This window comes from Equus przewalskii, chromosome 1 (assembly GCF_037783145.1).
Source record: "Equus przewalskii isolate Varuska chromosome 1, EquPr2, whole genome shotgun sequence".
Taxonomy (NCBI): domain Eukaryota; kingdom Metazoa; phylum Chordata; class Mammalia; order Perissodactyla; family Equidae; genus Equus; species Equus przewalskii.
The window spans coordinates 12918333-12943667 of record NC_091831.1 but is presented as its reverse complement, the minus strand read 5'-3'; the positions used below and the strand labels follow the sequence as shown (position 1 = coordinate 12943667).

The 25335-nt window shown below is 37.9% G+C and overlaps 1 protein-coding gene and 1 long non-coding RNA gene across 11 annotated transcripts; one reads left to right on the top strand and one right to left on the bottom strand.

Annotated features, from left to right (window-relative positions):
* Window positions 1-561: 561 nt before the first annotated feature.
* Window positions 562-19501, bottom strand: TIAL1 (TIA1 cytotoxic granule associated RNA binding protein like 1). Of its 10 annotated transcripts, none has more exons than XM_070585980.1 (14): window positions 18988-19169; window positions 16807-18526; window positions 16236-16297; window positions 12235-12331; window positions 7292-7441; window positions 6998-7052; window positions 6758-6845; window positions 4773-4848; window positions 3502-3610; window positions 2816-2911; window positions 2627-2711; window positions 2259-2382; window positions 1783-1922; window positions 562-939 (listed from the first exon to the last, which is right to left on the bottom strand). In XM_070585980.1, the coding sequence occupies exons 4-14, from the start codon at window positions 12244-12246 to the stop codon at window positions 813-815; spliced, it is 1062 nt and encodes a 353-aa protein (XP_070442081.1). In that variant the 5' UTR covers window positions 12247-12331; window positions 16236-16297; window positions 16807-18526; window positions 18988-19169; the 3' UTR covers window positions 562-812. The 10 variants fall into 10 exon arrangements, with proteins under 10 accessions (XP_070442081.1, XP_070442283.1, XP_008523887.1 ...); XM_070586182.1 differs by having other exon boundaries at window positions 7292-7390; XM_008525665.2 differs by lacking the exon at window positions 18988-19169 and having other exon boundaries at window positions 16807-16874; window positions 17435-17483.
* Window positions 18447-20368, top strand: LOC139077755 (uncharacterized). The gene is made up of 2 exons (XR_011530210.1): window positions 18447-18543; window positions 19168-20368. It is a non-coding gene; the product is annotated as an uncharacterized lncRNA (long non-coding RNA).
* The last annotated feature ends 4967 nt before the right edge of the window (window positions 20369-25335 follow it).

Here is a 25335-nt window from a genome sequence, read left to right as displayed (position 1 = left end):
ACTGGAGTTATTCAATATTTACAATGTATATCATTTAAACTTCATGTAAAAGCACAAGTATGACTGTCTGACTTTAATACAAACACCATACTTGGAATTTCCCCCCAAAATGAAATGTAATTTGCTACAGTTTTAATAATCAACACTTTTTAAAGTTTTAAAAATATGTCAATGTGGACCACCAACATTCGCTCAAGTAACTCAGACAACGCTGTTCCTTATTTAGGCTGCAAAATTTCTTTGTCAGTCTGGCTTCAGTTTCTTTAGTCACAGAGAAAGTAAGTATTTCCTCCAAAGCGACTCCAAAATCATGCATTTCTTCTCAATATCACACTTTTTTCTGCTGACTTCAAATGTGGTCCACCTCAGGGGAGGGGAGGGGAGTATCAAGGTTCAGGATGAACTTATATGTGATTCCCAGTTTTTCACGATCCTCCCTTTTTTGCTCTTTTAAAAACACAGTGAGTTAAAATACTGAACAGCAAGATAAAAATGGAATAGTATCTAAGAATCAAAAGGTATTACCCATTTCTCCTATTATATCAAAATTTGTAGTCAGACTTGTCTTTATTGACTTTATTTTAGTTTTTGTACACAAAGAAAAATCATGTTCATATCCATCATGAACAAAAACTTAAAAAGGCAGAACTAGAAGACATGTGTCCTTCACCAAAGCAAAGCTGTGCTAAAGGTTCCAAACATTTCAATTTTTAAAATAAATATTTTCATTTTCCGATGTCTACTTTCATGTCTTCAGAGTGTCACAGGAAACTGAAGCTATCATGAATTACAATTTTGTTTAGAGTCCCAGCTCACTGTGTTTGGTAACTTGCCATACCATATCCAGCTTGGTTAGGAGGAGGTATTACAGGGGGAGGAGCTTGTCCTTGGGGAGGCTGAGCACCAAATCCACCCATCCAAGCAGCAGAAGGTGATTGACTTGGAAGGAAAAAAAAAAAATCTTCAGCAAACACAAAGAAAAAGTTACCTATACATTTATACAAAAATCAAGCAGACCCTAATCATAGAATAGACAATGACAAATTAACATACCTACAGTAACAGAGAGTAAAGAAATGATATATATCCACACATGTAGAAAATCTATTTCAAGTTCTTCAATTTCTGTTAACCACAACTTAACACAATGACTTTTCTGAAGAGTATCTCAAAACTGACTTTTTAAAAAATGACAGATGATTCAACACCCATCATATACTGCACACATGGTTTATCAATTTAAAAGAAATTTTAAAAACACAAGTTCATACTGGAAAGAGACGGAAGAAGGAACCAGTGAAAATAAAGGTCTGAGCTGGCCTAGGGGAAAAACACGTGTAAGGGACCAACCCATTCTATCAACAAAGGAAGAAAAGCACGCTACTTTGTAAGACATTAATCTCTGTGACTTCTCACACAGCCAACAGGTATAAATCATTAAATTTCTGAACATATCTAGACAAAGATCTTTTCCATGCAAAAATAAACACGTAGATAAAATAGCATATTAGAAATGTAGGGAAAAAATGTAAATCAAATTTTACCAACTGCTTATAGAGATAGTAGGACACACCAAATGTTACCCCAACCTCCCTTTTCACCTAGGTAATAGAAAGCAAATTTTTAGCATCATAAATCACTTTTCATAAGGTTTCTACAATGCTTATAATGCCAAATAGTTCAATGTATTTAATTTAAATAAATTCTCCCTAAGAAAACACATTTTCTAGTTTCTTTTGTCAGAACCACATCTATTTCTATATTGGAAAAACCCAAACTTACTCTACTCCAAATCCTTGTTGATTCCACGGTTGCCCGTATACTCCATAAGGTGGCACTTGCCACCCATTTGCCATATACTGTCCATACTGTTGTGGGTTTCCATAAACTTGGCTCCACTGGCCCCACTGACTATAGTCAACCTAGGAAAAAGCAAATTAATATTTTAGGGAACAAGTAAGAAACACAGTATTTGAAGAAAGTGGGAGACAAGGAAGAGAAAAACTAAGTAAGCACCCTTATGTGAATAGGACTCTGTTATTTATCATTGTCTAAGTTTATTGGGGTGGTGACACCTGTGAAAAGAAAGTATTAAGATTCAGTTAATACCGCAAAATAATCACTTTTGAAATAGCATTAATAAAATCAACTGAAAGCAGCTATATGCTTTACTTTTTTGTTTATTTTACAGTTTCTAAAGCTTTTATGTAGATATGTAAGATGGAAACCTTAAAAAGTGCTATGAAAAATCGAATTACCTGTTGGAAGTTTTTAGTCATATCAGGAGATTCTTTACCCCAATAGCATTTAACAACATGTCCTTCAATCGTAGTACCATTCACCGAAACAATGGCATGGGCTGCACTTTCATGGGTTGAAAATCTGAGAGGACGATAAAAAGGTTTCTTGTCTTTGATTTTTTTAAAAACTTAACATAGTAAATAATACAGAAACACATTAGTTTATAACTGTCAACTTGGTATTTTCCTAAAGTACATCATGTAGGTAAAGTTCGACGTTGCAAAGAAGTAATAAAATAACCAACTCTGATACCTGAGGGAATCAAATAAGATGACAAAGGAATGGATCGAATGTAAGGGTGATAATACTACAGGTAGAATTTTACCTGACAAATGAATAGCCCTTCTCTGGAAAAACTCTTATTTCCATAATTTGTCCAAATGGTGAGAATGTCTGTCTCATAAGCTGATCTGAAAAACAAAAACATACAAATAAAATATTTAAGGCTGTTTATCATGAAACTGATACTAACAGTGAGGAAGCTCCAGAGAGACCAGACACCCAAACGCCACACCTGTCAGCCCAGAAGCAATTCCTCCACAGTACACAGTGCAGTTTTTTGGACTTGACTGGTTTACTACATCTTCAAATCTCAACTGCTTAGTGTTATCTACAAGCAGAGAATAAAAAAAACATCGACAGTTATACAGTATAAAACTGATTACTACAATACTATTAAGATATGCCTCACTGGGGGAGAAAATAGAATTTTTTTCTTGATGCTATGATCTGATTTATAAAATCAGCTGATTCACAGCTCCAAATATACTTATATCGAAGCCCAATTATTTCTTTTATTTTTATTTACTTTTTAATTTTTTTTTGAGGAAGATTAGCCCTGAGCTCACATCTGCCATCAATCCTCCTCTTTTTGCTGAGGAAGATTGGCCCAGAGCTAACATCCTTGCCCATCTTCTGCTACTTTATGTGGGACACCTGCCACAGGATGCCTTGATAAGGAGTGTGTAGGTCAACACCCGGGATCTGGAACCAGCAAACCCCAGGCCACCAAAGTAGAGCGTGTGAACTTAACCGCTGCGCCAGCAGGCCGGCTCCCCAATTACTTTTAGATAATTAAATTCAAGATGAAATGAATCATGCAATGCTAATAAAATTTAAACTTTAAGAAATTAAGACTACACTAACACACGATTTTGTGAAGTACTCATAATTTGAACGTATACAGTAGACATAACTTACTTTCTTGTGTACTTTTAGGTGCAGGTGGTTTGCGTGTGGCCCAATTGGTTCTGATTTGACGACCACCCAACCACTGACCTCCCATATGCACAATTGCATTTTCTGCATCCTATGGAGAAAAAAGAGAGAGAAAGAGCAATTATAAACACAGGAAACAGTGATACATAAGACCTAGTAAAATGAAATAAAATGCTGGCACTGCTGTATCCAATCAATCTCATCAGTAAATGAATTCACTAAGCATTCTAAACAAACAAAACTGAACTTAACATCACAAAGAAAATGCTTTGAACTTGAGGGATCATAAAAGCTATTTTTATTTACAGATTTCAATACCAGGACAGCGCTTAAGCATCAAAGAAAATTTATCATAATTCAAATACGCAAGGAAAAAATCACAATCCTACTGATTAAAAGAAAGCAGAAAATTCCACAAGACAAAGTTGTCTTCAAATATCTTAATTTTACAGTTGATCTGTGATGTAACTTTTACTGAAGAATATATAAAAACTCTAATATTAAGGTCTAAATCACCTACCCCTAAAAATCTATATTCTAGTAGCAATGGATTATTACTATGACACAAGATTAACAACTCATTTTAAGATGGAAGACTTCTGCATTATGATTTAGAATGCTATAAAATTGCTGTCAATAAAAAATGAGTTTAGATTATCAGAATTAATGCGAATTTGCAATGAAGCTAAGCAAAGAGTAGACTCCTGTCCTTTATCTTACTTCTTCAATAAAATGTAGATAATTTACATTGCTGAAACTGTGCTAAATGCTAATACCAAAGCTCATTTTGTTATCTGACGTTACAGTTAATGCAAATGCTTCGCTATTTTGGTACCTCTTTCTTAAAGAATACATGCAAAAACCAAGATGAATTGCTTATATTTTCATTTACATAATTTGTTGTAGTCATTAACATCCCAGCTATAAAAATACGGATAATTAAAAAATTAAAACTAAGATTTTCATGGTTAAGACTAAATATAATTTAACTTCTCTCCAAATTTGGAGATTAGCTCATTAGCTTGAGCTTTACTTATACATCTTACCTTCACCTAAGCATAAATGCAACTTTAATACTCTTCCTTATAATCAGCCTAACTTTTCCCAGCTATTTCCAAGCTCGTGAAAAAAGAATGGATTATATTCAAACAGACAAAATTACATATAAGTTTTGTTCACAGTTAAGATCCAAGAGTATTCTTCAAGTTTCAGATTAATGACTAAATTTTGTATTAAATTTGAGAAGAACGTACCAGTTTGTTATAAAAAGATACAAAACCATAGCCTTTGGATTTTCCAGTTGCCATGTCTTTAACTACTCGGGCATCCCTGTGAAAAGAAGCACAGCTAAATGAGGGAAGTAAGAGTCATCCTCAAAATAAAAACTAAAAGGAACCACACACACTGTATTGTGAGCATTTTTTTAAATAAAATTCCAGTTAGCCCTAATTAACTACAGCCATTCCTGAACTCTCCCTAACGCTTCTTTACCTGTTAGAAAAAAGCAGTAGGACAAAAACATGTAATAAACATGCAACCTAATCAAATAGCCTGTACTTTCTAAACTAAATGCTCAAATTTGAAGATTAATAGGAACAATATTTTCCTTTTCTAATATTCTATTGGCTAGTGTCCTCTAAGGTTTACTGGTTCTATAAATTACTGTAACAATGCTAACTACTTTACCATGCAATCTCTAAATAGTTAAATGTCTTCTGCCTAGTGATACAAAATATATGAAATATTAAAAAATTGAAAAAGAGGAAAAAATAGGAATTAAAAAGGCATACATGGCCTGTTAACAGATTTCTTTATTTTTCTTGGTCAATTCTCTACCATCATTTTGGAGTTTGGGCAGCTGTAAATTTTGAAAAATTGACATTTTCAGAAATTTAAGAAAGGAGAATAAAAAACTAACAACAATGCTAAGCACACCAGTACGAAAACAACAAATTTACACAGAAATTTTAGTGAGTAAGTTAAAATGATTGGAAATATAGAACTCCACTGAATATAGAATGTTAAAATGTAAATACTAAAATATGTATATATAAATAATGTATAATAAGAATAAATAGAAATGAGAAAAAAATCTACAACTGAGTTCCAGTGTGCACAGTTCCTTGCAGTTAGCCTTCAAGATCCTGTCCATTCTTATGAGCAATTCTGCAAAATAACCAGAATGCTATTACTTTTAATTGTGACTTGGACTTTAGAAAAACTGCAGGTCTCAGGTATAAATAAAGATTGAAAAACAGCAACCTGTATTATTTTTTATACTGATTTTTAAAACAGTACTACTTACCACATTTAGAGATTAAAAAGCAAAGCAAATACCAAAATAGAAAATTAAGAATTAAATCTTTCTTTCAAATAAATTAAATCTACAGAACAACAAATTGAATAGAGAAAAATATTGTTGTTCTTAGTTGAAACATATTCCTGTAAAGTAGTACTAAAACATTTAACTCAAATCTACAGGAAATAAATACATAAAATCAAACTGATTTTAATCAGAAAGATAAATTGTGATAAACATTTTATAGAACTTGTAACCACTTTTAATTTTTCCATATATTTGATCAAGTAACATACAGTGAAATTAGAGCATAAACTTTGTTAAAAATCAAACCACATTTGGCCTTAACTAGCAGATTCAAATGACACTAACAACAAAACGTCTACCGATTAATCCCACATTTATGGTTCACATACTGAAACATTTTAATACTATAAGAATATTACTTTTCAGCTAAAATATCAAAACACATTTCTCATTACAATTAAACATGTACATTTCCAATTTAACCACAATATACCCAAGGATTTACCTACTTTCCCCCATTTATAAACTCCTCCTATAAAAGTTTAATACACAGTATAAATCACATTTATTTTTAACTCATTATCTTTAACCACCAAATTTTTAAAACATTTGACAAAAAGCTGGACTTTATAATAGGTTTTACTACCCAAACATTTGCTTCAGAGATAACAAACAGAATCACTTAAAATTTTTTAACATATTATACACAAGATTAGATGAAAACAAGACCCCAAAACACTGAAATGACATTAACATTTTCAACAACATCTACTAATCAAAAAAATAAACCAAACAAATAAACAACAAAAAAAATCACACTAACTAGGGAAAGAAAATCTTAATTCTGATACAAGTTAATCATATACAATTTTGCCTATCACTATTGAGTATAGTATTGATTATGATACTTACGATATTTTACCAAAGGGGGCAAATGCTGATTTAATATCTTCTGTTGTTATTTCTGGACTCAAATCCCCAACAAACACATGGAAGTGATCTGAAATCAAAGCATTTGGTAATCAAATCCTCAGGAAGTCAGCTCCTAACCCTTTTTCAGGCAACACTAAGGGAAGAGACCCTGTTCATGTTGGAGGCGCTGCCAGGATCACTCAGAACTCTTCCACGTTACAACGCAGCGGTAGTACTTACTGGAAGTATCTTTTTTCTGGCTACTTGGTGTTGTTGCCCAGTTTACTTTGACCTCCTAAAAATAAAGATTATATTTAATGAAATTATTAGGCATGTCATTATGAATCATAACACTTACCACTTATTAAATCACTTATCAAGCAGGATTATCTTTGAAAAAGTACTAGGCTGAATAAAGCAAAAACATCACTTGGCAGAGCTGCATATTTGCTTAAAAACTTGCTAAGAAAGAAAACCACTAATCCGACATGCAAATACATATACTCATAAGGTGCCATCATTCTTTGATCTTACCTTTCCCAAAATTTTTCTCCCATTCATAGCAGCTAATGCAGCAGCTGCATCTCTGTGTTCATAAAATTCCACAAAGCAATATGGGTCATTGCTTGTATGCTGCAAAACAGAAAATCCAACAGAAGAGTTGACCCTTCTGCTATCGGGTTGCTGAGAAGAAAATCCAGGAAAAAACATTACTGACAGCTAGGAATGTACAAGGTGAGATTGCATAAGCTTATGAAAGCCTAACACTTTAAAAATAAGATTTACAGCTACACCTGACTGTGCACCTCAGAATACTGATGTACTCAAACAGAACTCAAAAACAGTATAGAATCATGACTATCAGTATTAAATCAAAACATAGAATTCTGGCAAATTATGTTAAAGATAAAACAGAAGTTTACAGTAGACCAAACAAAACCTCGAGTTCAGATTTGAGAGATAAGGACCACTCCTTACCACTGCTCTTCTCTCCCAACATTATTTTCAAAAGGATGAATTCTATTTATGCATCATAATCCTTCATAAACTGTATCCCATGACTATAAAAAAATACAGAAATGAACCAACTTTACAAACTTTACTCCTCATTGAAAAAAGGATTAGTACTACATATGATGAAGCAAGACTATGTATTTCTTTTCTGGGTAAGGAAGGAATGAGAATAAAAACAGAAAAATTTCAGATTTATAACCAGCTATTGAAACGAATTCCCTATCTTTCAAAATACTCTAATGCACTGGAGATTCTATATACTTTGAATTTGGTCTTCCAAAGACCAGAAAAGTACACTAGTGATCAAGAAGAGAATTTCTGAAAATGTGTCTGAATAAAATATTTCAGCACAAAGCTACAATTTTATATCACAAAAACACCAATATAAGAAATCTTTACTACTATAATCTAAACCACCATGCCTGACAGTAGTTGGCCAATGGGTATTTCTAAAGACAATGAGAAAGCAAGTAGTACTACCTAAGTTATAGCAAGCATATCACCTAACAACCAAAACGGAAAAGAATTTTATAAAATTACAATCTATACTGAATAGCTACACAACTGTACAAATATATTTTTCATGTAAAGTCAAAAACATTCATCACTGTTCAATGTGAAATGTCCTAAAAAAAGAATATTTAAAGTGTGGAATTCTAGTTGCGCTTACAAGGGATAAAAATACCAGATAAAATAAAGATCTTTTCAACAACCACTGTTTTTCATTCCAGCAAAGTTTTAGAAGAAAAATCCAAAGTAAGACGTCTAAAACAATAGTGGTAAAGCAACCAGAAGGCATTTCCTTGAGGGAAAAAAAAAGTATGATCATTAATAGTAACAAGAAAACTATGGGCTCTCGTACAAAATTCTATTGTCGTAGCCATATGAACACTCTTCTTATGAGGTAGAGAAAGGAAATGGGAGAAAAGACTCCAAATAAAAATAGGTACTTAAATTTCTTCTTGTAAAAGAGTTCAACTTACCAGTGACATTCACTGAAGAAAGGAGTTAAAGATAAATAAGCTAAAACTGTGCTACTCAATTATTCCTTTTACTCCTACCTCTTCTGCCCTGATGGTCTCTAAGGAAAACACTGATAATTGTAGCAAAATATACAGGGGTGCAATGGTAGATCTATGAAAACCGGTTTTAGTAAACTAGTCTACTCATGTATACAGACTTCAAGTTTATGTACCTAGTAGTACGCCAGATCCTATTCAATGCATGTAGTTCATGTACACAGACACACACACACACATTTATATATTCACATCACACTGCATTTCATCTAAGACACCACTGATTTTTGTCACATTCCAACTGCCAGAAATGTTAAAATTTTTCTAATGTTTGCCTTTGAATCGATATATACATGTTATTATAATATATAGGGAAAGCTAGAATCTAAAGTAAACAATATCTAAAGTAAAAAACCATACGACAGGGAAAAAAGGATTTTTCATATACTGAAATGAAATTTATGAAAGGAAAATAAATGCCTGTATAGTCTGTACTGGAGTTCATGCCCTTTGGAAACTTCCCATGTATCTACCACCACCAAGTGACACTCTGAAAATCAACTGTGTCCTTACCTTAGTGTTGTCACCAATTTTTGTTGGATGACATAAATGTCAAGACAGAGAAATACGAGATTTTAAACTATTTACAAGTTCAAATGTAGGAGTTGTAGAATATGGATAAATTATGAAAATTCATTTCAAATCCCTCTACCTCTCAAACAGCTGATTGTACACACAGGTTTTTAAAAAATACTATTAAAATAAATCTTTATCAAAAATTTTCTAGTGACTCTCTCTATTTTCTCACATCCCATTTTTTCCTAAACCCACTCCAGTCAGCTGCCAACCCAATCAGGCCCCTGAAAATTTGTATTGAGCTCACCAACAACCTCCTTGCCACCTCTGTGATCCCTCTTCTGTCCTCATCTTGACTTTCAAGCAGAATTCAAAACAGTTGACAATTCTCCTCCTCCTCTAAATATTCTCCTTTAGATTCCACCCTACTCTCTTGGTTTTCCTGTTTCCTCATTGGAAGATCTTTCAAAAGATAATTCTTCCTCCTTAACTCAAACTCTAAATGTCACTCTAAGTGTGGAGATGCTCCAAGGTTCAGAACTAGGCCCCTCTATTCTTCTCTCTCAGCATTCTCTCTAGATCTCACCTAGTCTCATGGCTTCAAGTACCACTGCAAGCTGGTATCATTAGCACTGATCTCTCTAGAGTTCCAAACTAGTTTATCCCGACTGCCTCCATACAATGTCCATTTAGATGTCTAATGTTAAATTTAACATTGCCAAAACACAACTCCTGATTCCCATCAATCCCCCCATCCATCCTGGGCCTCCCTCTGTCATGCCCATTTTAGCAAATAAATAGCATTATCATCCACACAATTGCAAACAAGAATTTCAGGGTCCTTCCTGATGTCTTCCTTTCCTTTATGTCCCAGAGCCAATCCAGTCCTATTGATTCTACCTCCAAAATATATCCCAAATTTATCTACCTCTATTTCTACGCTACCACTCTAAAGAACAGACCCCCATCGTGTCTCACCTAGACTAATGAAATAAATCCAGCTGGCTTCCCTCCTTCCATTCTTGCCCTCTATAATCCATTCTCCATGCAAAAGTCATTTTCCAAATAGAGTCATCTTAAAAACACAAATCAGAGTACCTAATTACCCTGCTTAAAACCCCACTGCAACCAGACTAAAATCCAAACTCCGTCGTGGTCTGTACTGCCCTAGGTAATTCCAAACCTTGCCTGCCTACCTCTTTAGATTCATTTCCCACCACTCCCCTCCACTCACCAGGCTCCAGCCATCCTGGGTTTTGCTTCCTCAAATACACCAAGCTCATTAGCAACTCAAGGCCTTTTTATTTGGGGTTCCCTCTGCCTCCAGCTCTTAACATAGATGGCACTATCTTGTTATTCCTCTCTTTCAGCTCGAAAAGACGACATCTTCCTTCACCACCTAACCTAAATAGCACCAAACCTCCAACCATCATCACAGAACTGTCTTATTCTCATCATAGCTCTCATTCCTACCTGGAATTATCTTGTTTATTTGTTTATTAATAATACACTCACTAATACGTAAACTCACAGGTACCTCGTTTGTCTGGCTCTCCATTATATCCCCAGTGTTTTAAATAGTGCCTAGCACAAAGTAAATTTCTGATTAATGAAAGAACGAATGAATAAATAATCAAAGACAAGAAGGAAAGAAGAGAGAATATACCAGAATAGAATGAATATCATTACTTAGGAAAAATCAAAAGGCTAATTTGCTTAACAGACTTTTAAAAGCTCCCCTCTGTCTCAGGTTATAACACAAACCCCTTAACAGAGCATGTGGCCCCTGCTGAACACTCCTGCCTCATCTCCTGGCATCTCTTATGACTAATCCTATTCCAAACTCCAACCATGCTATGGTTTCTATCTTTCCCTCTCTTTCTCTCTCAAGCACTCCTGCTCTCTCTGTCTACCAGACTGGAGCAACATTCTTCTATCTGCAATCCCTTCTTCCTTGAATTTCTTTCTATCCAGTTTCCATTACTACCCTTTTTGGTTTCAGCCTAGACACTGACTCCTCTAAGAAGCCTCCCCCGACCTAAGATTGTACTGGACCAATGTGCTCCCACAGTATTTGAAGCTGTGATTCCGCAGCATTTATTATCCTATATCGTTAGTGCCTATTAACTCCTCTGTCTCCCTTATTAGACTGTAAAATTCTATGGGGCCAAGAAGTGTCCTACCCACCACTGTATCCCTAGCACTTACCGTAGTATCTCGTACACAGTAAACAGTCCAAAAAAATGTGTTGATGAATAAACAAAAAGGAAGAAAACAAACTGAAACACAAGTCACTGGGCACTGCTACACAGTGTTAACCAGGAAAGTATAAAAAGTAAGTTTTCTTTGAAAAAAGGAAAACAAAATTATTACTCTAACAATTTAAATTCCTATCTACATAAAGCTGCTCAGTCATTAGCACTTAGAAAAAACACACAAGATGCTTGGTGCTGCACTATGCACATAATAATCTAATGTTCTCTTACATACAACAATTCCTAACCTTTAAATATATACTATCTCAACAGGGAACATTCTTAGTAGAATTGTATGAAATATCACCTAGTTTTTCAACACTCTGAGATAAGCTCTAACAACTTTCTACAAGCAGAATCACTTGAAGATAACTACATCACGAAGAATGACCATTTGAGACTAAGAGCACAGAAACTTTGTCTTCTCAAATAAAACTCCATACTAAACCGTTTGTCAGCCAAATCAAAGTAATAAGTCAACAAAACAAACATGAATCTCTCCATCAGAATAACTTGAGGCTTAAAATGATATTTAAAATTGATACTAATAAACTCATGTATCTCAAAATATTAAACATCACGCTGTCAGCAGGTGGAACTGGGAAGACCTTACCTCTGTTATCATTTTACAGCTTTTACAGGGTCCAATCTGACTGAATAACTGGAGTATAAGGACTTCTGTCACATCTCTGGAGAGGTTACCTACGTATCTGTACAAGAAGGGAAAAAACAACATTATCAGCAATTTTCCTTCAGCTTCTGGTTTTAACACGTTATCATTTAACTCATCACCTTTTATTTCATATTAACTTCCTGTCTTCAATAAAATTTTTCCAATTAAACCTGATCCTAAGAAAGTAAGATTAACCCTTACTTAGGAAAGCAACAATTGTTCTTAGGCCGCTAAAATACCACTTCATCAGACTTCATAAACAACAAACCAACGTGACCTTGCATACCTCAAAAGCATACTATTGTGTATCCTATATACCATTTTTTTCATCTTGTTAGAATAAGAATTTAAACCAGCCTCAAGATAATTCCAATTTCTAGACGGGAAACACAATTTAAAATAATGTATAACATACACACAAATAATACCACAAATATTCACTAAAACACCTGATCAAAAAGAATCACAGAGATATATTATATCTAATATAGATATAAGGTGAGTTTCTCTTAGACGCTCAACCAAAGCAACTACATGAACAAAGAACAGAATTAAAGTCATAGCAAAACGCACAGAGATTGGAGGGTTTTGTTTTGTCTTGCTAAATGAGACTGTTATTGACGATGTGTCTCCACTGTTTTGTTTCAGGAGAGCAGGGCAAAATTATAAAAGTTCCTAGGTCTAAAATGCATCAGAATCAACAAAATGTATCTTTATGTAGACAACAAATGTAGATTTCCTTAGAAATTCAGAGTAAATTTAAGATAAATCCAGGTATACTTTTGACTATGCATATTCAAAGATTCAGGATTTTTTTCTTTAATTACGAATTATATTGTAGTTAAATTACAAATATGTATTTTATATAAGAAATTTAAAATACAAACAAAAAAAAGAAAAAAAAAAGGAACACCACTCCCTAGAAATAGTCATCTTGATTTCTCTTGTACCCCAGATTTATCTTAATTTACCTTAATAAACTGCCAAACTTTTAAGTCTTTCTGGTACTCAGTGTATAATTCCTAAAATTCACATCTGTTATGAACAATCTCATAAACCAAACAATATCTGTAAAATTAACATAGTTTCTTCTGGAAAGTAAAAGGACGTAGTTTTATTTTCCTAACTATAATATATAACATCTGGAAACTGAGTACTGAGACCAAAATAAGCCTTGCATCTATGGTTACCATATTAAATATATAACGGCTTTATGATGGAACACTCTGAAAGAGAAAAACAGACTGAGAAAGGTAAGGTTAAGTGTAAAAAAAAAAAAAAAATTATCTGATTAAGAATGAGTAGCAATTTTCCAGTTCAGCTAAGAATGTCACTGGAACAGGCACTAACAGTAATTTTAGTTTACACGCTCGAGAACTGAAACACAAGTGCAATGTTACTTAAACAGAAGACTAAACCCGTGACAAATTGGTTTAGGTCCACTATGCCATCTTTTCCTTATACTTAAAGTAGAGCAGACCCATCAGCAGGCCATGAAGTGACACACTTTTTCCAGCAGTAGTGAAAGGTTACAGGATTATGAGCTGGCCAGACAACTGCCCGTCCCTTTTTAACTCATAGGGGTTTCGAGCCTGTATCCATGGAATAATTTATTTTTGTATAAGGTAGACCTATCTATAAGGAAAATGAACAAGTTACCTGGTCTCCTAAGTGTTATACCCATCTAACCTAAAGTGCTAGTTAGCTCATTTCTAAGAGAATACAAGAAGAGCGGCTAAAACGGATTTTCATGCACTGAAGCTAACTAGTAACAAAGTTAAAACAGAATTATCATTTTAATATAACAAATCTTAAATGATTTACATAGTTTTAAATTTGTATTACTATTTAAACATTAATTTGTTCAGGAAAAACTGCAAGGGCATTAACTACCTTCCAAATCTAAGAGTCACAATTAAAGCTGTTACTGTTTCATAAGATTTTTATTCCAAGTCAACCTATTTCCAATCTGTTATAGATTCTGAAGAATTTCTAGAGGCACATGTAGTTATATTAATTTACATTTCAAGCACTGATGCCAAAGAGCAAAATGTTACTCTAAGTTTAGAATGTCATGAAACACTTAGAGAAAAATCCAGTTTTAAGGTTTCCTATGTTTCAAATATCTCCACTGAAACTTCAGTGGTAAACAGCCAACTAAACTCCAAAAACTAACATAAAAAAGGCCTTAAATAATAACACGAAGAACATCTTAATTTACCATGATAAAAAGGATATAATTTCACCTAATTTTACCCAAATGACAGATTGCCTTTTCCTTTACTCAGAGTTCTATAATTCATTCATTTACATACGCCTTCATTCATAACCATAAATATTTTATAGCTTTAAAATATTGTACTTTACAACTTAAGTACCTCTACATTATCATAAAATTATGTCCCAAATTCTGTCCCAAAATAAATACTAACAAAAATATTTAAGACAAATGTTTAACACTCGATCTGGTAAGAACAGCTCTTGGTAGTACGCTGAAATGATATCTGTTTTCTTTCTAAGTTATAGTTTCTACACTTCACTTTCTTTCTGCTCTGGTTATGAAATAGCCAACATATTCTAAAGTTCCAAGTGTGTAAACATAAAATTTCTATTTGAAGAACATATACAAAATAACAGAAAAAGACAAATGGCTCAAACTCTTGTATTGGGAGGTCAATTCAAAGAGGAAACACTTAGGAAATTCCAAAACGATTTTTCACTCAAGTAAAAAAGGGCATACCTTAGGTCTATTTTGTCTTTTAAGAACAAGAACTGTAGGAACTAAAGCATTAAAAATGGAAAATGATGCCTTTATCTCTAGTATCAGGGTTAAAATCCAAATTGAGACTAGAAACTTGGCAGTTTCACAGTGGGCAAAAGTTCACATTGCCAAACTACTTCCTATGTCCAACTGGACAGAATTTTAAGTTAAGAACATCATGCCTTTCAGAAGACTAATCACACTTTTTCAACACTGAATGCATTCTCACCCTGAAAAGAGGAGCCCCACCCCAGCTGAAATTGCCAGCACTTGTGTTACAACAAGATACTATGGCTAAATTTCTATGAAAGTAACATTTTTGCTTTTGTTCTTGACAAGTTCCTATATAAGAGAAGATTTTGCAACAATATCCTTCAATGGGCCTTTAACGAACTACTCAATTTGTCAGTATTTCATTCTAGGAAGGAGGCAGATCAGAAGAAAGGTGCAGGAGATACAAGTCAATCGACCAACTACATGAGGGATATCGACACACATACACTTTAAAGAAAACAGAAAATATGATTAAATTGAACGAGGGGCATAATTGCAGACACAATGTAACCAAATCCATGTATGTATAGCTAGTAAATTTTATAATGGGATTTAATAGTATTTTCTTCTGCTATTGCCCTTAGATGTTCAGATTATACTCTATATCACTGGCTTTTTTCCCTCTTTTGAGCGAGCCTCCATCAGGAAAAAAGAACAGCCTTAAACATGGTATTGCATAACATGGTATAATTCCAGATCCACAATTCCTACTCATTTTGGTGCATCAGACAGATGGAAAAAATGAATTAAACTACAATAGAACAGCATTATAATTTAATGTCGTGTTACAGATTCCGATAAACCAAGGATCAATCACTGCACTCAAAGCCACCCACAACACAAGGCTGAAACCTGGTCCTATAAGGTGGGTGTCAGACAGTCCACTTCCAACACCAGTATTATACCGCATGATCTTGTTTATTTATTTATTTTTTTTAGATCACAAGATACCCAATACACATCACCCCAAAATAAATGTTAAATGAGAACAAAGAATATCAAAAAACAGACCTTTAAAGCAACTGTATGACAAATAAACTTTAGGTTCAACAACAAATTCTATACCACTTTAAATACCATCAAATAAATTAGTAATACTGTAGGTAATGAATATTTAAAGACCTACCTAGGCTATAAACACCATATTGTTTTCTGATGATAGAACCATATGTCTTAGCTTGTGTGTGTCTGCAGGAAAAAAACCTCACTAGTAACACACAGGCATTTTAAGGAAACAGTTTAAGATAAGCTTTGTTAAGAGCACATTCTTTTAAAACATACTAACCACTTGAAAACCTAATCCACAGATCACAGTGTAAAATAAAAGAAGGACCTCCATAAATAAACAAAACAAAACCCTACTAGATATCAACCTCTAAAGTCATGTTCAAAGTTTTCATCGTGTTACTTGTATCTAAAAGAACCCTTTGAGGAGAAATATGTAAAACGAACACACACAAAAAAAACTAATATGCATTATTTTCGTTAAAATCTGACAAAAATCCCAATTGTGAAACATTTGCTTTTATCTCAAAATTTTACATTTGAAAAGTTTAAAAAATAAATAAAAATCAACAGACAGCACCACATCTGACAATCATGTCTGCCTATAATTTTAAACCAATCAAGACTTTTAAAAAACAGACTTAATACTAATTTAAAGAAAAGAAGTATAATCAGTGTAAAACATTCGATACCTCTTACGTTCCAGGCAGTGAACTAAGTGCTGCAGGGGTAAGACTTAAGAAGATGCAGCAGTCCTTGTCTACAAAAAAAACAAAACCCTTCCCATGGAGAAGAGTGGGAGAAGGAAAAAGAAGACAGAATAGTAAACGAGTACTGACATACGGGTACAAGAAGCTTAAGATATTTCTTTACTCATATGTATACACATCACATTTTTCGATAACTGTAAACATAGACAACTTAAGTGTGTTCCAGAGAAAGAACAGGAGACGGGAGGAGGTAAAGGTAAGAAATATGTGACAAAGTTAACTTATTAGTCTACCGGAGAAGGTCTAAGGTAGGACAGAGATGAAGACAAGGTAGATGCAAAGATAGTTATACGGATTAAAGGTACTGAAACAGCATGTTATTTAGCACTGCAAAACCAGGAATTCCTCCTCATAAGGAACAGATAGGTACAGTCAACGAGAAATGTGCCAGAAGAATTTACCAATTATTCAGTAGCTATTATGATCAATGATAACATTTCAGATTCTTAGATACAATGTAACTTTTATCTTTGTTAAGCACATGCTAGCTAGGCACTAAATCCAGCTTTCCCAGATGCTTCCATCAAAGTACACATCACTAACTAAATACCAAGTCTTGGCTTCAACAGATGTTCAAGTCTGTCCCAATTCTCTCTTTTCTGGGGAAAGAAGGCAGAAATGGAAGACAGCATAAAACATGAATATAAAAGTTCTACTAAGTAGGCTTTTCCTTCAAGCATTTGATGTGCTTAAATTGGCCTCGAATTCTCAAAACAGGATGACAAATACTTTAGTGAGACATTAGAGAAATACGAATAAAGAGTGCAAGGCCCTCCCCCCAAAAAAGCAAAATAAAAAACCAAACATATATCAATAGTGAATACAGATATCTGTTTTTACTGAGCGGACTTTCTTTGGTAGGAGTAAAGAGATGAGAAGCTAGTCAAATTCCCTTAGTATCCACGCACATTTATCTATCCCCCCAAAAGTAATTTCCCCATCAGATAGCAGAGCCAAGTGAACTATGATCATATCAATACCCGGCAGAGGCAAGAGAAAACACAGCAGCAATCTGACTCCGTGTACTCGAGGTACGTGTGCTGAGCTTCCAGAGGCTAGGAAAACCGAGGTGCCCAACTTTAAACATTTATTAGAAATTACTCAGACTTAAAAAAAAAATGCAGGAAAAAGAAAGGAGTGCCACACTATCCGGAAAGGAATGCAAATGCTGAGTCATCACTCTTCATTAGGAAAGGAAGGAAAGTCGAAAAAGCGGTGGGAAGATGGAATTCATTCATTAGATGGAGCTTCAGGTAAAAAGCAACAGCAAGATAGAAGAAAAAGCGCTCAAAAGACACACATCGAACAGCGGATAAAGACATCATTTTATCCAACTCCGAAGGTCTCGAAGCACAGACAGATTAGGAAGGGGTAACACCAAAAGAGCAAAAGCAGTTTAACAACTGGTTGTCAGTCTAGCGTAGGTAGCGCTCAAAGTAAACTTCGTTATCCAAGAAGGGAAAGACGCTCCGGCAGCAAGAGGCATCCCATTTGCACTTCAAAAGTAGCGGGCGCTTGGCGAGTGTTTCTGACAGCGTGGGCGGGGGCACGTGGGGCAGAAAGAGTAGGGGCTGGAGTGGCCGCAGAGCGTCCGGCTTCCTCGGAGAGCTCAGCTTGGGAGAAGAGCCGGGAGCGACTGGAGCTGGGGACGTGGAGGGCGTGAGTGCTAATTCCACGGGACCCGCAAGGGATGCGGCTGCGGTCCCACCCCCAGACCCACCCCCACCAGGCCCTGCCCCCGTGGGGACCCGCAGCTCTCGGCCCAGCCCAGGGCCCCCAAAGCAGAGGGAGAGCAGGAGCTCTCCCGGGCCTGACAGCCTCTGCGGTGCAGAAACCCGGCCTGGGAAGGGTGTGCAAAGAAGGGCGCGAGAGGGGAAGGTCGAAACAAGCCCCAGACCCCAGGAAGTGACTGTGTTTGGGGGAAGGGAGGGCTTCCTTCCCAAGGAAAAGGGGACAGAGGAGGAATGCACTTCGCGTCCGCGCCACCGCGGCCAGGGAGCCGCCGAGAGTCCCGGCTTCGGCCCCGTTCTCCTGCTCCCTCCCTCAGCGTCCCGCGGCGCCCGGGCCTCTCGGCGCCTGGCACCCCCCGTCTCGGGTACTCACAGAGTCCGGGGCTGCCCGTCGTCTTCCATCATGGTGGGTGCGACGGAGCGATCCCGGGACAAGGGGGAGGGCAGGGCTGGGGAGGGGAGGGGGTGGGGAGGAAGGGGAGGGGGGCTCCGGGCACCGGCTGGGGACAGAGGAAAAGGCACCGAACCCTGCTCTCGGGCTCTCTCCCCCCAGCCCGCTCCGGACACTGCGCTCCAACCAGGAGGAGCAGGAGGAGGAGGAGGATGAACAAAATGGCCGCCGCCACCAGCCAGGCAGGAAACGGGGCAGAGCGCAGGCGCGGCCCGCCAGGTCACCCCTCAGGCCAGCCGCGACGGCCTGCAAAGGGGACAAGTGAGGGGCGAGAAAAACGGGTCGCCGAGAAAACCCTGTGTCCGGTCACGACGGACCACGTTGTCGCTGTGCGCCAGCTGGCAGGCCGAAGCCCAACCAGCTCAAGAAGAGATCGGGTAAAAAGAGAACCGCCGTGCAGCCGAAGTCTCTGGGAATTGTGGTCCTGGAAGTGAAAGAGGGAAACACTTCTCCAGCGGACTTCTGGGAACTGTAGTCCAAAGGAGACGGCCAAAGGAGACGGCCGGCGCCCGCGCCGCGCTGGGACTCGAAGACGAGACTTGTGGGTAGTGTAGTCGTACGTGAGGACGTGCGGCGACCAGGAAGTCGGCGTGCTGGGAGGGGAGGGGGAGAATAAAAGCGACGTTAAAAGGCGGGGAAACGAAGTGGGAAAAAACACTGTCCGGGAAGTAAACTACAGGTCCCAGGGTGCCTCGCGCTGGGGGCTGTCCTAGGAGTGCTCCAGGCATTTTAAGGCTGTTTAGTTGGCTCATCCTGAGCTGCTGCTCCGCCTCCGACTGGCCCCAGAGCGGTTTCTTCAACTGCGGCTAAGGCTGTGTTCTGACTCCGCTTGGTGTCCCAGCCCGCAGGCCTTTCTGGTCCTCCTCTACTAATCAAAACAACCGGCCCGCGGTCATCAACCGCCGCCCCGCGCGACGGGCCGGAGGAGTTGGTGGGACCTGGGGCCGGCGGTGAGCTGGGAGCTGCGCTCGCCACGGCCCTTGGGGTTTCCTAGGGGTCGGCTGAGTCCTCTGGGCGCGTTTTCCCGCAAATAGGTATTCTCACCCTAGGTAGCCTGCTTGTAGATGAACAAGTTTTAGAGGTTTCCCCATCCATGGTCTCATCGAATAAGGGAGTAAGAAGGGCAGTTCTTCATTAAAATCGAGTCATTGTACGGTGCGGTGATGATGCCCTCCAAAGCCCTTATTTAATTATTAGAGTGAAAAAAAATCTTTGGGCAGAGACTTAAGGTTTTGTTTACGGACATCCATCGTGTGGACGGGGAAAGCGGTCTTGCTTGAAAATGGGGAAAGCCGTGTTCAAACTGGCTCTGTTGCCCTGTGGAATGTTTTCTCACTGAGGACAGTTCTCGGTGCGCTTCCCCCCCCCCCCCCCCCCCCCCCGCACCTAAGCGTCTTCAAGAGAACGTCATTGAGTTCGTCCCCGCTCTTGTAGTTTAGTGAAGGGTGGTGTTGGGGAAAGATTTTTCAGCCTGTTGCCCGAGCTTAAGGGTCCCAGTTAGTGCCTTCAGAGTTGGTTCTAGAAACGTTACTGAGGACCGGACTCTGCAGGCGGCTGTGCTGTTGGTACCACTGAATCCTAATCCTCTAAGGGTGGTCAACTGCAGCAAAAGCGTTGTAATGTTGATTTGAGGAGGTGACGGAGATTTCAACCTGGAAGTCTCCATAGAGAACATGACAAGGGACTTGAGCCTCATAGGAGTCAGTGGGAACAGCAAAAGGGCACGGAGGTCAGGATCCTTGCTAAAGTATATAGTAGTTTTTTGGGGAGGGGGGAGCAGGGAGTGCGTGGAGTAGGGGTCCTGAGAGCTCAGAGAGGTGGGCAGGGGCTTTATAGAACCATATTGTTAAGGACTTAGACAAAGCTGAGGGGTTGAGCTTTGGCTTCGAGACAGTGAGGAGTCATTCAAGGGTTTAAATTTTTTTGTTAATAGGACCTAGGTATACAATTGGAATTATCATAATCCAGTTCATCATTGATCCATGCCTGGCCCCACTGTATTAGTTTCCTATTGCTGCTGTAACACATTTAGTGGCTTAAAACAATGGGAATTTATTATCTTGCAGTTCTAGAGATCAGTTTTCCTGGGCTAAAATCAAGGTGTTGGCAGGGCTAGTTCCTTCTAAAGTCTAGGGGATAATGGATTCCTTACCTTTTCCAGTTTCTAGAGATTGCCTGCCTTCCTTGGCTTTTGGTCCCATCTACCATCTTCAAAAACAGCTAGCATCTTCTTTGCTCTCTGACCTGTTTCTGTCCTCACACCTCTTTCTGACTGGTCTTCCTGCCTCCCTCTTACACTTACAAGGACCCTTTGTGATTACATTAGGCCAGGATAATCTCCCCATCTCAAGACTCTCAAGTCACATCGGCTAAGTCCCTTTTAACATAAGGTAACATAATCAATAGTTCTGAGGATTAGGACATCGACATCTTTGGTAGGCCATTATTCAGCCTACCACACCCATCTTTATTAAGTTACTTTTTAGCCCTGAGCTAACATCTGTGCCTATCTCCCTGTATTTTATATGTGGGACGCCTGCCACAGCACAGCTTGATAGTGTGTAGGTCCGTGCCTGGGATCTGAACCAACGGGGCTGCCAAAGCAGAGCACATGAACTTGAGCATTCCACCACCAGGCCAGCCCCTAATTTAGTTACTTGTAATAATGTAAGAATAGCTGTAAACTCTCCATCCTAAGAAAAGTTACAATGACAGAAATTTACAATTGGATGTATAGTTTGCCTCCCCCACACGCTAACTCATCCTCCTGTCTCCCCTCGCCTTGGGTAACCATCATCCTGAATCCTGTCTTTACCATTTCTTGTTTTCCTTTTTACAAAGTTTTATTCCATATATACATATATATACCTAAAAAGCGTGTGTGTATAAACATATATTTTTTAAATTGTTTTTAAATGTAATAAAAAGAGTATGTCCAGTACACACCTATTAGAATAGCTAAAATCCAAAACGCTCCAACACCAAATGCTGATGAGCATGCACAGCAGCAGCAACTCTCATTCATTGCTGATGGGAGTGCAAAATGGTGCAGTCACTTTGGAAGACATTTTGGCAGTTTCTTACAAAACTAAACTCCTAGGTATTTACCGAAATAAGTTGAAAACTCATGTTCACACAAAAACCTGCACATGAGTGTTTACAGCTGCTTTATTCATAATTGCCAAAAGTTGGAAGCGAACAGGATGTCTTTCATTAAGTGAATGAATAAACTGTAGTACATCCAGACAATGAAATATTATTCAGTGACAGAAAGCCACAAAAAGACATGGAGCAATCTTAAATGGATATTGCTAAGTGAAAGAAGCCAGTCTGAAAAGGCTACAAACTGTATGATGCCGACTATGTGACATTCTGGAAAGGCAAAACTATAGGGGCAGTAGAAAGATGAATGGTTGCCCCGGGGATGGGGGGAGATGACCAGGTGGAACACAGAGCATTTTCACAGTGGTGAAACTATTCTGTATGGTGGATCCCCTAGAGCTGTGCAACTCAAACAGCAAATCCAAATGTAAACTGTGGACTTCAGTTAATAATAATAATGTTTCAATATTTAATTGCAGTTGGTTCATTGATTGCAACAAATGTACCACATAAATGCAAGATGGTAATAATACTGGAAACTGTATTCCTGAAACTGCTCTAAAAAATAAAGTCTGTTACAAAGGAAAAAAATATGCATTTGTATTCTTTTGAGACTTTTTTCCGCCGAATGTAACATGGGTACGACTCAGCCATATTTTATGTATTTACTTCATTCATTTCGCTGTTGTATGTCTGATTTCTCATTGATGGACATTTGGGTTGCTTCCAGGTTTTTACTGTTATGAACAGTGCTGCTATGAACATTCTCATACATGTCTCCTATTATAGATGTGCGAGAGCTTTCTTTAGTCTATTTAGGTTTTTACCTAAAAGAAGAATTGTTGGGTCACAGGGTATATGAATATCCAATTTTAAAAGATAATGTGAAATATTTTTTCCAAAGTGAATATGCAGATTTGCACTCCTGTGAGCATTGTGTAGGAGGTCTTATGAATGGATCCACAGTCTATTCCACACTTGCTTTTATCAGACTGTTTACATTTTTATCAGTTGAAGTGTTGGCTCAGTATGGTTTTAATTTGCATTTACCTAAACAATAAGATTGAACATCTCTTCATATTTATTAGCCATGTGTGTTTCCTCTTCTGAAAAATGGCTGTCGATATCTTTTGCCTATTTTTCTATTATGTTATATGTGCTTTTCTGGTTGATTTTTAGGAATTCTTATGCCAATCCTTTCTCAGTTATCTATACTGAAAATATCTTCTCCAAGTTTGTAACTTGTTTCTCTCTTTTTAAAAATGCCTTTAATGAACACAATTCTTAATTTTAAAGTGGTCAAATCTATTTTTGGATGTGTGTGTGCGTACGTGTGTGTGTGTGTCCTGTTTAAGAAATATTTCCCTACCTCAAAGTCTGAATTATAGACTCTAAAAGATAGTCGCCCGTATAGTCTTCTAAAAGTTTTAAATTTGTATTTGACATTTAAGTTATTAATCCACTTGGAGTTAAATTTTGTATACATGTATGGTAGGGATCCAATTTCATATTTTTCCATATGGATAACCATTATTTTTTAACTCTGTTTATTGAACCGCTTCCCCCAACCTTTCCCAATTGATCTGATATGCTCCCTCTGTCATTATGCAGATTGGGTTCTCTAAGAAGAAAATACCAAGATGGAATTCAATGCGCAAGAGATATATTGAAGGAAACTCTTATGAGGGATGGAAGGAGGAGGAACTGGAATAGGCCAGGATGTCCACAATACAGGTTGGGCACGTGTAAAGAGAGAAGGAAGGAAGGAGGATTGGCTAGGAATTGCCTCAGACTCGGTATGGCGCTTAAAAATGTCTTGGCTAGGGCACTGGGGAGACCCAGAGCAAAGATTGCACTTTAAAGGAGTCCTATGTGGGCAGAAATGGCCCCGCCATCTCAGTCACTAGCTGAAAGTGGCCCTGGGAGAGAGCACGGTCTTTGCGTGAATGCTGCGGTGGATATAAAGTTGCTGCCATGGGCTGGCCTGGTGGCACGGTGGTTAAGTCCACACGTTCCGCTTCAGTGGCCGCGGGTTTGCTGGTTCAGATGCCGGGTGCAGACATGGCACAGCTTGGCAAGCCATGCTGTGGTAGGCGTCCCACATACAAAGTAGAGGAAGATGGGCACAGGTGTTAGCTCAGGGCCAGTCTTCCTCAGCAAATAGAGGAGGATTGGCAGCAGATGTTAGCTCAGGGATAATCTTCCTCAAATAAAGTAAAAAATAAAGTTGCTGCCTTCTGACCTGGAGAAGACCTGGAGGCTGTCCACTAGCCACACTCCTTGCAGCAGTTTCTCCTGGAGGGAGGTCTGAATAGGGCACATTCATGGCCACCAGAGTCACATGCCAGAGTTTCACATGTGCACCAGTTTGTTTTGGGGCCTCTATTCTATTCCATTGGCCAACTTCTCTATGCCTGTGCCAGTACAAAACTATATATTCATAATAAATTCTAATTCTGGTAGAGTTCGTCTCCTCCTTCCTGCTCTTCTTTAGAAATGTCCTGGCTATTCTTGGTCCTTTATTCTTCCATAGGTAATCAGAGGTTTTAAGCAAAGGAGTAATATCAGATAAGTATTACAGCAAGATAACTCGAGCCGTTGTATGAATTATTATAGGAATGAAAGATTTCAGGCTGAGAGAGCTTCTGAGACATAATTTCAATAGTCCAGGCAAGAAATAAAGTGGTATAGATTGAGTGGACTTAGGCAGTAGCAATGAGAAAAGACAGGGGTTATGAATACAAGACAGCAGGGAGGCAAACGGGTGGGAGAAATAAAAACCTGAGATAATTCCTATGTTAATGGCTTGGCCATCTGCCCAGATTGTGGGGCCTTTCACCAAGTCAGGAAGTACAGGAGGAAGAACAAGTTTTAGGGAAAGTTAGTTTGATTTTGTATTTGCTGATGGGGGCATGTATTTAAAGCTGCCCAATGTACAAATGAATATAGAGGTCTGGAGCTCATATTGAAGCCCAGGCTGGCTTTGGGAGTAATAAATCTGTAGGTGTATGAGAGAAAGTATCACCTGGGGAGGGTTGAGAACATGAGAGGACACTAACATATAAGGAGAAGCCAGAGAAAGAGGAACTACCTAAAAAAGATTGATAAGGAATAAACAAAAGGAAAGGCTGTTATCCAAAACCCATTAGGATGGTTTTTGTCAGAAAA